At 41.0% G+C, this 12,890-nt stretch overlaps 1 protein-coding gene across 2 annotated transcripts in view; it reads left to right on the top strand.

Annotated features, from left to right (window-relative positions):
* The window catches only part of PRDM6 (PR/SET domain 6), a 104,955-nt gene extending 92,302 nt beyond the window's left edge, over nucleotides 1-12,653 (top strand). Inside the window, exon 7 of one of the 2 annotated variants that reach the window (XM_070517502.1) lies at nucleotides 3,957-12,653. In XM_070517502.1, coding sequence (XP_070373603.1) covers nucleotides 3,957-4,071 — 115 coding nt within the window. In that variant the 3' untranslated portion in view covers nucleotides 4,072-12,653. The remainder of the gene's footprint in view (nucleotides 1-3,956) is intronic. The other variant, XM_044780687.2, reaches the window with a different exon arrangement.
* Nucleotides 12,654-12,890: the final 237 nt, after the last annotated feature.

Genomic DNA, 12,890 nt, shown 5'->3' with positions numbered 1-12,890 from the left:
TACTTCAACTAATGGCTATTGGCTTAAACAATGTTGCAAAGAAGGAAAAGAATCTTGTAAAGATGCACAACCCTAAATTGTACGCCTTGGGCAGGTTTGAGTAAATGCCCCAAATGGCTCAGTCCCCAAATTGTCCCACCTGTCCAGGGGCCAGAAGACCTTCACAGAATTCTCAGGGGCCAGCTAAGACTGTCTGCCATGTCAGGGGAAAGCCCTTTCCAACTGCTAAAATCTTCTGCTGAAACGTGGTTTTTGAAGGCAGATCAAGATTATTGCCATCCAAAGAAGGCTGGAGAAGATTTGGCATTAAGAGATCAGAGTTTCATTCCGGGCTTTGCCTCACAATCTGATTGGCTGAAATCCCACAGAAAGACTCCAGCCCCCAAAGTCTAAGTAGTTCATGGGCCTGTCAGCAGCTAACCTAGGAGTGGACTTAGAATTTCTAAGGTAAAGGGACCCATAGGAAAAACACGTATCAAAGGATCATTTTGAAGGTCTCGGCTTTCAGTTTATACTGTAAGGCTGGAAGTCGCGGAGAACAAGGAAGAAAAGCAAGACATCATTTCATTTAACAGCAATTGCCAAGCACTTTATTAAAAAGAGGAAAGCAGGAAGGAAAGAAGGAAGGAAGGAAGGAAGCTGGCAGTCTAAAACTTACGCTTTGCAGTGAGGACTCCTTTCTGCTACTCTATTACCAGACATAATCTCTCACGATTTCAGGGAGGCCACTTTGCCTGGGAGGATCCGTGGGAGCCGCTTGTTGCCTGTGAGCTGTGCAACTTTCCGTAGGAGAGGTTCTCTTCATCTTTGTTAGAAGTGAGGGAAAATACTCGTCACTACGTTTTTGCCTTAAGTAAAGACAGTTTGGCTCAGTCTTAAAAAAAAATTAATGGATATTTCAAAGAGCATCTAATGTTTTTAACAAGATCTCGGCAAAATCAAAGCAAATCAAAAGAACACATCAGTAAATATGCATTGAGCATATCATATGTATGAAACCCTGTGCTGTCTGGTTCAGGTCGAGAAGTATTTTGTGACAGGCCATAGACGCACAGACAGAAAGCTTCCTGCAGGTTTTCTGTGTAACAGAACTTGACATTGTTTGCACCTCTATCAGTTTCAGGTGGTAATTGTTAAGCTCCCTGTACCTATAATCCAGTCAACCATGACATTAAGTAATGAATGATCTTGAATCTAAAAGGAAATTAATTCTAATTAAGACACCAGGAATAGGAGAAAGTTGGGGACTTTATCTTTGCTGAAATATTTGGATGATTGTCCACTTCAGTGTTCCTGTGATGTTCTCTTCACAGCTGTGACGTCTGCACGATGAGGAGGACCCTGTGTGCGGGAGCATTTCTTTGCTCCCAGCTCATTACCCTCATCTTTCTTTCCTTCTTGTTCTGTTACACCACATGAAGCCCAGGCTTATAGGTACCCTTGCCCAGTCACTCAACTGGGATTATAGTTCAGGGTTAATTAAAAGCCAACCCTACTGAAGTCTTGCTCTGACCTGCCAGAACCTAGGTATTTGCCTTGAGTCTGTCCTTCTGGTGAGTTTCATTAAGCTATGAAGATAACTTTTGAAGGGGATTTTTCTAATATTACAGATGATAAACATAAAACTGAGGCCCTTCCCTTACTTTCAAAAAATATCTTTATATTTAGCTCTGTTTACTTCCTCAGTTATACGAATTGTGTTCTTATCATTCCCAACCCACACAGATATTATTTCTAGTAGCCCACTTTCCTCAAGAAGGGGGAATTCCTAGGAAAAGGATCTAAATTAAGGTAATTTTCTATATATCTGCATGTGTTTTTCCTCACACTTGGTGAGCAGATGGCACTAGAGATGATTTTTCAGAGATGACCTCAGGTACCCTATAGATCAGACTTAGTAAATTTCCTGACTATTACAACAAATTGTTTCACGAGTGTAAATATCTATGAGGCATTAAGGCAAATACTTGAGAAAAATGTAACTCCCCTCTTAATGTCTCTGTCTAATCTGGATATTTAAATATTACACATTACATGCACTTTTGTGTTATATGAAGCACCAAACATCCCACTTATGAGCTCCTTATATTCTAATAAACAAGATTAGAAGTGCAAAAGCTTGAGCCAGGTAAATAGTCAGTCCTCCTAATTGTTCAAACTATTCTCTCTTTGAAATTGATTCTGGAGCTTCAAAATTTAAAAAAAGGAATATAATAACTTGAAAGTTCGTCAAGCAGTGAAAGGTAGTATATTTTGACACGCTGATCCAGTAACTAATCAGTTTTCTAATAAACAATCAGCAATTCGCTAACATGTCATCGGCACTTCAGGAGCTCTGGAGAGGGGATGAGCTGCCCGTGGACGTTAATGAATACACCAAAAATCATTAGCTGATCAATACTTCTGAGTTATTTTCATTGAGCTGATAGGTCTGATACATTAAAGCTGACATTATACATTTGTCAAGATCACAGTGCAGTTTTTAACAGTGGAACAGGCTGCTAAAAATATTCCCTGAAAGACAACCAAAGAAACACAACTTCTTCACCCTGACACACTAGCTGGCGCAGGAGCCCTGGAAAACCCCAGTGTGACAGTCAAGCTCTAGTCTCCCAGCGCTCAGAAATATGCCAGAATCCCCAAAGGAGGTGGACGTGTTCTATTTTTATGGTAATTATTTCTGTATCTAGGCACTTTGTATAATTTGCAAAACAGGAGAACGAGAGGACTGGCCACCAGATAACGGGGCACGTAACATCTGATGGACACTTCGGACTTTCTCATGCTGGCTTTGCCACAGCCCCAACAGTGCAGGGGCCCCAGAACCAAGGGTTGCACTATTTAAAAGAGGGACAGTTGTCTGCAGCTCTCCTGAATATCTTTTCCTTCAAAGGTTTGAGGAGAGGACATTAAGGGGATGGCTGAGGTGGCCGCTGTGCCCTAAAGGGTGCTCGGCCAGTGGTATAGGCAGCCCAGAAGAGCAGGGTACTCACTGTCTATGCCCAGCTTGCTGCCACAGCTCATCTGTGTGTGTGTGTGTGTGTACACATCAGACAACCAGCCAGGAACAACCACTGCCGAACATCTAAAGGTGTGTGTGGTTTTTATAGACTGAGAACCCATCGAGCTAGGAAGTGTACATTGTGTGGGAGATGGGTCAGGCCCAGGGACTCTAGATTATAAATTTGTTTTTTAAGTTAAGGAGAGGAGATATTCTTGAAGTGTGACACCCGTTTTCTCCTCGTCAGACACACTGGCCCTTAATTATGGTCCCACAAGTACATTCTTTCTACTGTGTTTCTGGAGAAGTAAACTTCTTGGACCACACAAACATTGGTTGATTTGGGGTTTTTCTGAGCCCCCTACCCCACCACAAATGCTGTTTTAGCCGTAAGTTTGACTGGGCTGGGATACCCTAACTAGCTTTTGCACCAAAACAACCACCCACCCCCACCCCTATAGTCACTGCAAACTAACGTATTGCTTCCTCTAGTTTCCAAATTCAGAGTTGATAGCGCTTTGGCTGCTGTGCTGAGGGGAGTAGAATTCTCGATTTTAAATTAGCAGCAGGTGAAATTCTATTTGTCATCAATTTCTCTTTGGGGTTACGGAGCCGAAAACTGCAGACAAGCGGCTGCTTTGATGGCTCACTCCTGAAAGTCTCTTTTTGTTCTTTATCTATTTGAACTGACAGTGATCAGAGCTGCAGCAGGACAGGGTCCTCTGGAGAAATCACCTTCCCCCTGCCTATTGACAGATCCCTCTGTTCTGCCTCAGACGGGCTTTGTCCCATCACAGGCCTCCAGGCCTTGGAAGGAGCCACCAATTAAACCTCTTGAGCCGGTAAAATCTGAAGCCACTTTGGAGTGTCTGTTCTGATTAGGCAGGATGAGAGGAAGCCCATCACCCTGCAGGCCCCGCTCCCTGGTCTCAATTTTCTCTCTTGCCTCCACCAGGTGCGAGAGGTGTGAGAGGAGCTTCACGCAGGCCACCCAGCTGAGCCGACACCAGCGGATGCCCAATGAGTGCAAGCCAATAACCGAGAGCCCAGAATCAATCGAAGTGGATTAACTGATTGACTGGTTGGAATTAAACTGCAAGGAAAGTCATGATTAAATGTCACGGACACTTAAGCAAAACCAAAGATTTCCTCTGAGCAACTTTCAATCAGTCCCAGAAAACCAAAAGCAGTAATAAAATAAGTAAGATGTTAAGAGATATTGATCCTGGCATGGAAGTCAGACCAGGAAAGAGATTATTTATTTATGACTAGGGATGAGACTTATTTCAGTGGACAACTAACCTGGGATGGCTAACGTTTCCAGTCCCACCATGTATTTGCTTTGTTTCTAAAAAGCTTTTTTAAACTGTTATTTAATACCAAAGGGAGGAATCGTATGGGTTCTTCTGCCCACAGTTGTGACTAAGAATGCACAGGGACCTGTTTCTCGTTGCACCTTTTTTTAGTAGCATGATTCAAGGGGACCCACTGTACAGTCCTTCTTCCTGCCATTTCGGTGTGGCCTGGCCTGGCCTGATGCTGGCTGCCCCAGCGGGGACCACGGAAGCAGAAGCGAGAACCTTCGCTAAGTCAGTGCCATCTTCAGCCTCACGGGCATTCCATTTCTGTGTTTTCCACGCTCACTTCTCATGCACTTTTCACGTGGCTCCTTCTTTCCGGCAGCCCGATCTTGAGGCAGAACAGCCTGGAAGAGGAAGAAGATAGTTTAAATTTCAAAATTCAAGGGGAAAATACTTTGTCCTGTCAGGATTTCAAAAACATGTAAAACGTAACGGAGCTTCATAATACAGTATATTGTTCCCAAGTGGCTAGTTGAGAAAATTTTGTTTTCAATAACATTTTAGCTTAAAAAAAGAAAAACAAAAATAAAGTTCTTCGGTATGAGGCTGACCATAAGGTATTAGGCTTCAAGTAATTTTTTGGTGTGTCTGTGAAAGTGTTGAATATGTGAGCAAAAATAGTGCCAGCCCCATTCAAGGTCCTTTTAGGCAGTTTCATCTTCCTTCCTCATGCAGCGGAAGCCTGGGAGGCCCCTTTACTCACTCCTGAATGTGGGGGGAGCCTTTCTGCAAAAATAGGTGAAAATAGCCCAGACAAGGAAACATTGAGAGGAGGAGCCACAGAGAGGACTGCCGTTAGAACAGGCTGCCCAGAAACAGCTCATTTTATCGGTAGGAATTACCTTTTCATCTCCTCTGGCCCTTGATAGTGTTCTTCTCTCAACATTAATCATCGAAAGAGAAAGAATTCTATACACAATTTCACTGTTCTTTGACCAAGTGCAAGGAAAGTGAGCGTAACTTGAGGAGCCTTTTGGTAACTCAACAGTGGTGCTCAATAAAATTGGGTCACGTTTCATGAAATGAGCCAACATCAGGAAGAGCTATCGGCTCCTGGACTCTCGTCTGTTAGCTCCCAGCAGCAGCTCAGAGACAAGCCTACCTGACGCCCAGCGTAGTTAAACTCCACAGTTTTATCTAGAGTGCTCCACAGCAGCAATCTCTGTTTGAATTTCTTGGATTTCCTGATAGCAGGACACAGTCCTTTAAGGAACTCCTTGTCTTTTAGCAACCCCCCCCCCATTGTCTTTCCTTAACAAAAATATGAGACATGTAAATGAACTGGCTATGAAAGGCAAAGATACTACATGATTCAGTTTAATCTGTCATCACGTATTCGGTTCTCAGAAAATCTTCCTTCTCTTTTAATTTTCTTCCCTATCCCTTAGCACCCAACTTCCCAGGGCCTCACTAATTGTGTTTGTAATTTATTTATATCTGTATATGTCAAAATAATCTCTAAGATTATGGGCCCCAAAGAGGAACCTGGATAATTCTGACCTCCATTGCCCAATCTCAAGTCACTCACCTTGAATTTCCCCAGGGTTCTTGTTGGCTCCTTGTCACAGAAGTAGTAAGCAATCTGTGCTGCTATGTAACTGTTGCTGATTGAAAATATTTTCTCTGGTAGATAGGAATGTATTCTGATTTTATATATTCCTTGCCCTCAGTGATGAAGACATTCACCAAAAATGTGTGCCATTGGAAGGGTGGAAGGAGCATGTAGCCATACTAACCCGAAACCTGCAAGAAAATGACAGATTGGCTACACAGACGAGCAAGCTGTTTCATTTATTAAGGTTGAAACATTTGGTTGTACTTTTTGAAAATTATAATAAGGGACTCACCTGTATGTTTCTAATACTTTTTTCAGTGAGAAAAATCTGTTCTGCCGTTTGTTTCCTTTCACAATTGAACACAGTGCACCCCATTCAGTTCTCGTGAGCTCCACATGCTAGAATGAGAAGCCTTCACTCTGCCTTGATATCTGGTATGGGAAGAGTTTCCATAATAATAATCTCTTCCTCTCTAATGGTTTTGCCAGCTGATCCCAAAGTCCTACTTAATGTGGCAGTAACTTCTATACCAAAAGATTCTTCAAGCCTTCTGCTCCATTTAAGTCTGTTTTCCACTTTTATTAGTAAGGGAGATTTTGGAATGTATTTTCCACTAAATTTGGCCAGAAAATATTTTCTACCTAACAAATAGAAAATTGGGAACATTCACAGTTTTTGCATTACTGAGCCATTGCCAGCTTCCAGCAGACCAGCCCAGGCCGTCTGTTCATGAGATGGGCCTACACTTGCAGATTGGCTTGGAGACTGAAGCACATACTGAGATTACTTGGGTCCCAAATGTTTTTAATTGGAGTATGTGCTGGGGAGAGGTTTCTCCTTAAAACCTCTCAACAACTGCTTTCGCCTTTTCTATTTAAAATTGACAGATAGTCACTTGGGACACTGCAAATGGGTGGTAGAAACTGCAGTCACAAAGATTTGCCAGTCTCCCTTATTAGCAGCTTCCTAATTAATCACGGTGCAAAGAGAATAGCTCTGACTTGTTGAGGAAAGGGGAGGCTATCAGAGCTGAGTAGTGTTTCGCTCCTGAAGCCATCCCTCTTTGCCCTTTTCCTTCAATGGGGACAGATTTTTTATTTTCCAGATTAGATTTAGCATCCTAGCACATGCTTGTTTGTCTCGCTAAGAGTCTAAGCCAAAGGATAGTGCAAGGTGGGGCTGCAGACATCACATTTCTAGAAAAATCTCAGTAACCTTAGGCAAAGCAGAACATTTTCCCTAAGCAATGTGCATGAATTTTTAAGCTTTTCATTTTGGTTCTCTTTATCTTTAAAAATGACTTTTTTAGGGGGGATATGCTTTTATACAGTTATTGTATGATAATTAAAGCTGTAAAACTAAATCTTGTATAATTGATATAATTTGATTCAATTAGTAAATATTTATTGAATGTCCATTCAAGTGTAGTCTTATGGAGGAAACTGTGTATAACAGAAAAAGATTATGATACACTCTGTCCTCAGCGGGCTTACAATTTATTGTACCTTGGAAAAACTTCATTCTAGTTCAGATGTATGAAGATTTACCAATATTTACCAAATCATCAAATTTTTTCATCAGTTGATTGGTTCATTGTTTCATCCATTTATTCAACAAATATTTATTGAACTTTTGTTTTGTATAAAGAGCCCATTTTAGATGTTTGCCATAAGCAGCTTTATTTAAGTGACTATTGGTAAGAAAATAATATTCCTGTACGTGGCTGACTGATAGCATGGGTATTTTAGTCCTTTGGACTGTTGTCTCAGTGAACTTACAGAGATTACTGCAACTGGGGGAATCAGAAAGATGTAAACTCAGCTGGGGACCAGAAGGTAACAAATTTCAAAACAAATTAAGATACACAACTTGATTATCTTTGGTTGACTCACTGGGCTGTTGGTTCTTAGCAACAATATAGAGATACTAGGATTAGGGCCAGAGTCTTGGAGTTTTTATGACCCTATTCCAGTGATAAGGCAACAAATGGAGAGAGGGCTGGAGTTGCTCAGGGAAGGAACTCTGCAGACCCTGCATGGGTCTGAAGGGCCTCATTAGTGACAAGCCTTGACAATGCAGCCCCTGTCCCCATTGTGTGGCTGTGGTGCTCTCAGAGTTGAGGGTCTCCTAAATGGCACTCAGAAGCTTCAGAGAACGCTGTCAGAGTAGATATCCACCACTGGTTTAAAAATAGCAGTTGTTTGGTTAAGTTTGTTTTTGAACCTCGCTATCAAGCTCTTTATGCACTAAAACAGGAGGATCTTCTTCTTCAGTGGCACCACCTCCAAGGCCCCAGATCTCTGGTACATCATTGCAAAGCTAATTGCTAGTAATTGGTTATAAGAGTTATTCATGTAAGAAACCAATATTTAATTGCTTTTCATAGCAGAAGTAGCATCATTACTGTATTTGTTTTGCACTAAATTAAAAAATCAAATGCAGGTATCTGTTGAGTTGTTTAAAATGGGAAACATGGCACATCTCACAAGTAAGGCATTTCCAGAACAGCATGGGGTCAGTGGGTCACCCTGAGTAGGCCCAGCAGCCTTGTGTTTAGGGGCAAATCTGTCATTCTCATATTAAGACTACATATGCCTGTAGAAACCAGGCCAGCAATAACAAATAAACTCAATAAAACACGTTTTCAAAAAAGTTAGTATCTATTTTCCTTCCTTGATGTGAATTTAATCTTATTTCCCATAGCCTTTACCAATTGCTGACACCAAATCCTGAAAGATATTAAGAGATATGCTTCTTTCAGTGATAACAGTAGGTTCCAGAAATGTCATTCATTTGTCAAGATCCTTTCAAGGTGAAGAGGTTTGGAGACATTTTACGAAGTGACTAGATGTTTGGGTACTTATCCTCCCAAGAGTTTGAGGTTTTCCCGTCACTAACACTTATCTGAACAACCACAAAATAACAACAGAGAGTCCCAGGAAGAGCCACATATTTCAAGCCTTCTCAAGATTAAATTCTGCAAACCCAGGATCAGCTGTCAGGTACAACTGACCAGAGAGAGCCGGACTGAACAGAATATTGCTTTATCTGTGGAAGCCTTGCTACTGATGTTTAACTTGTAATCCGTGGTTGTGTTTAACATTTAAGATATTTAGTTAGTGTTTCTTTGAAGTAACAGATGTCAGATGTTTCATCAGGTCAATATGAAAAATGATGAAAAACAAAATTGGTGAGAAAACAGGGAGAAGACGTAAAACTATTGAATTGTCTTCCCTACATATTGAGATGCTACCATTGTACTTAGAATTAGAAAAGAAATTTGTTGAGTAAATTTTGACAGAAAAATAAAGTCTGAGCTTATTCCCTCATATGTTGAGGGATGATGATAATGATAACAACTTATATTGTACAATCACTGTCACGCACTGTTCCAACTGCTTGACAAGGACTATCTAATTTAATCCTCAATAACTCTGTGACAAAGATACCATCATTATCTCTCTCATATATACTTAATCTTAGCAGCTTCTTTACTTTCTCCCCCTCCAAAACCACGTGACAGTAATTTTTAAAAGGAAAAGTATTTCTTCATTCAAAGCTTCTTTTTGAGAGCAAGAGCTTTTTAAAATAAATAAGCACAAGTGTAATTTATTTATAAAACATGTTTGTGGAAATAATACTAAACTACTCTTACAATACGTATCATTGTAGTTGCTGATTTTGCAATCTCCGAATCTGTGCTGCTAGACAGCAGAATTTCCAATATCCCATTGCTGGCAGGCATTGTTTTTGGTTTTCTAAACATGCAACTAAAATTCCATGTTAAAAGAAAAACAAATCCTCTCAAGTGTGTGATACACGTAAGGGACAAATGGCGACAGACAGGAAGGCAGGTTATGTTGGGCAGTAGCCAAAAGGGAACCAGGCTTGAACACTAGTGACAAGTGAAAACACCTCCTGAATGGGGCTAAGTGAAATCTAGTTTTCTTTCTTTGTTCTGACTGAATGCTAAATGAGTTACTTTTCAGGCATCAATGGAGTCATTATGCAGTTCTGTCCATTAAGAATATGAGCTGAGGTGGTTAGCCTGTTGGTTTCAAGCAGTGAGGTAGAAAGACTGGAGTTGTTATCGGTTGGGTTTGTTAAAGGTACAAATAATGTAATTACATGCATGAGGTACTCAAGGAACCAGTTCAAGTTCTTACAATCTAGATGAGACATTTTGTGAGATGTGTTCAAAAAGTAAGTTTACAAAATTTCTTCAGGAACTGATTTATTACAAGGCAATTCTTTACTATGCTGTTGAAACCACGATGTATGCTACTTTTTTCCAAATTCCAATTCTAACAGGCACATTTGTTTGTCAAAACGATCAATGTTTTCCACGTCAAACATGGTAGGCTCTGGTTGGTATTTCCTGTTTTCTATCTTGCAAAACATTACCGTTGTTGCCTTTCTCTCCCGAAGCTTGGCACATCACTCCTGACTGAAAACAATCTTGATATAAACTTCGACAAGTTGGAAATATATTTCTGTAGCAGAACTCATTCATGTTTAAAAAAAAAAAATCCTGTCACACAGGTGATCACCACATGTCAGAGCGCCATTTCAGACCAAATATCTTCCAACTCACGGTCCCTGTTGATCCCTACTCGAGCATTGTGTAATGCTAAAAATGATTCCTGTAAACTCACTTTCTCTCGGTGTAGTACACATACTCAAATTTCTCCCAACTTGGAGAGAATGAAATAGCAAAGACAGAGACACAGTTCTTCCCCTGGGAAGTTCTTAGTACTCCATGAAAGAGGCTTCCCTAATACAAACACAAATGCCAATGTGCTGATGCAGATAGTAAGGAAAACTCCAGCCTAGACCAGCAAAATTATTTTGGATACCTCCTGTCCCCAAGTTAATTTATTTTGTTATATATATCAAGGGAAAGCATCCAGCTTCATAGTATGCTACTAGAAGTATGATAATTAAATGCTATCAAGGCATTCTGTAAATTTCCTTAATATGCTAATTTTAAATTTACTGTAAATGTGCCCCATTGGAAGAGAACTATATCTTTCTCCAACTTTCCTCCAAATAAAATGGTTAGGGCTAGGGCTAAATTTCAGTTCTCCTTTTTGAGGTTAGTAAAGTTTAAACAAGTCAGTCAAAAGAATGAGGAGAAGCTCAATGTGGGTGGTGAGGAGCATTTGCTGTAAGGGCTGCTGCTATGACAAGAATGATTATCCTGCAGTTAGAATGGTAAACAATTTTCTCTTGTTTTTTAACTTATTAAATTCACATCTTAAAAAAATAACTACAAAGAACCAATGAGATCATGCATGCAGCTGTATTCTTATGATAGAATCTACCAGGATTACATTGTGTTTGAATGAAAAACAGGCACACGTTTAGAGATAATTGGCTAAGAAATGTAAATATATCTGATTAATAAAACATTCCTGTGATGATTTGATATGCCCTTGGGTTCTGTCTTTCGAGTCCCACGTTGGTTCTTTTTCCAAGCGCAAACTGTTCAATCCTAGTGTGCAACTTAGGGAGTAGGCAGTCAACAAACTCTTCTTGGAAAAGCTTAAGCTAGAAAATGGAATGAGAAAGCTTATAGAACTAGCTAGCAGAAAGGTTGTTAAAATTCCCCCATGTGTGGTTTATTCAGGTATATTTGAGATTGATCTTTTCCTCACTCCTGTGCTCTCAGGCTCATTTCCCAAACCAAGTTGGATTCACTCTCAAGGAAATTCAGACACAGAGGCCTGGCCACAATTCTATGGCAGGGTGGGCTTGGTATTTCATCTCCATCCTCCATAAGATTTGGAGAAGAGCAGAAAGCTCTTGCTGTGAGAGTAGTCTGGATCTGTGACCTTCTGAATGTCCAGGGCCATGGGGCTCTAGTCAGAAAGCCAAAGTCAGTCGTTTAATTTACCTCTTGTTCTGTTAGAAAATAAAATTCCGCTTGACTCTGGGAGGCAATATGTGAGCTTCAAGGAATAGCAAGGACTTTGAGGCTGAAGTGGATGGAGAGAGGAGGAGATTGCAGGAGATAAGGTCAGAGAGGTAAAGTAGCGTGGACCATGTAGAACCTTGAAGGCCATTGTGAGAACCTGGCTGTTTCCTCTAAATGAGGGAGGGAAAACTGGCTTCCAGAGAGCTAGGGCATGACGTGATAGAAAAGGATCATTCTGGCTGCTTTGCCGAGAATAAACTATAGGGGATTATGGCCCGAAGATGGGAGATGTTTAGGAGGATGTCAATACAGATGAGAGACGATGGTGTCTTCTGCTAGGGGGGTAGTGGTAAAGGCAGCAGGGCATGGTTAAATTCTGGGCATATTTTGAAGGTTAACAGGATTTGCTAATGAATTGAATGTGGGATGTTAGATGAAGAAAGGAGTCAAGGATGACTCTAAGATGTTTGGCCTAAGCAACTGGAAGATGGAGATTTTTGGTTTTGGAGTTTACACTCCATTTTTAGGTTGCTTGTCCTTTCCATGAGCATCAGGATCATTCCAGTATGATAAATATGAAAACGGTCATGCACAATAGGCAGCTGTCTGACCAGGTTGCTGACTCTCCTGAGTGGCCAGGCTCAGCCACCAGCCCCAACCTGGAAGCAAGGAGTTGAATTTTATCCTGCTGCTTCTGTTGCACCACATGGACATTCCATTGCCCAGGAATGGCATGCAAATGTTTCCTGAGAAAAAGATTACATCAGAAGTGAAGATCTGCTTTTGAAATAGCAGTATGCTGCAGCCACGGGACACCTGAGTCTCATTCTGGAGATGCTTTAAGGAAAGGCTGCTCTGAGAATAGACGAGACTGTTTTCCTGTGTGGCTTGTTTCTCTGATCAGGTTAGAGGCTCAGTTCAGTGCCTCTTGGTCGGGGGAGGGCAGGGCTAGCCAGGGAGCTGGTTGATGGTTTTCAGCCTCCTGGATGGGACAGTTCTAAACAGATTTAATGAGACTTCTAGTTCTTAGACAACTCATATTTGTCATTCATTCA

This window comes from Equus asinus, chromosome 9 (assembly GCF_041296235.1).
Source record: "Equus asinus isolate D_3611 breed Donkey chromosome 9, EquAss-T2T_v2, whole genome shotgun sequence".
Taxonomy (NCBI): Eukaryota; Metazoa; Chordata; class Mammalia; order Perissodactyla; family Equidae; genus Equus; species Equus asinus.
Note: the sequence above shows the minus strand (reverse complement) of the source record. Positions and strands in the feature narration are given on the sequence as shown.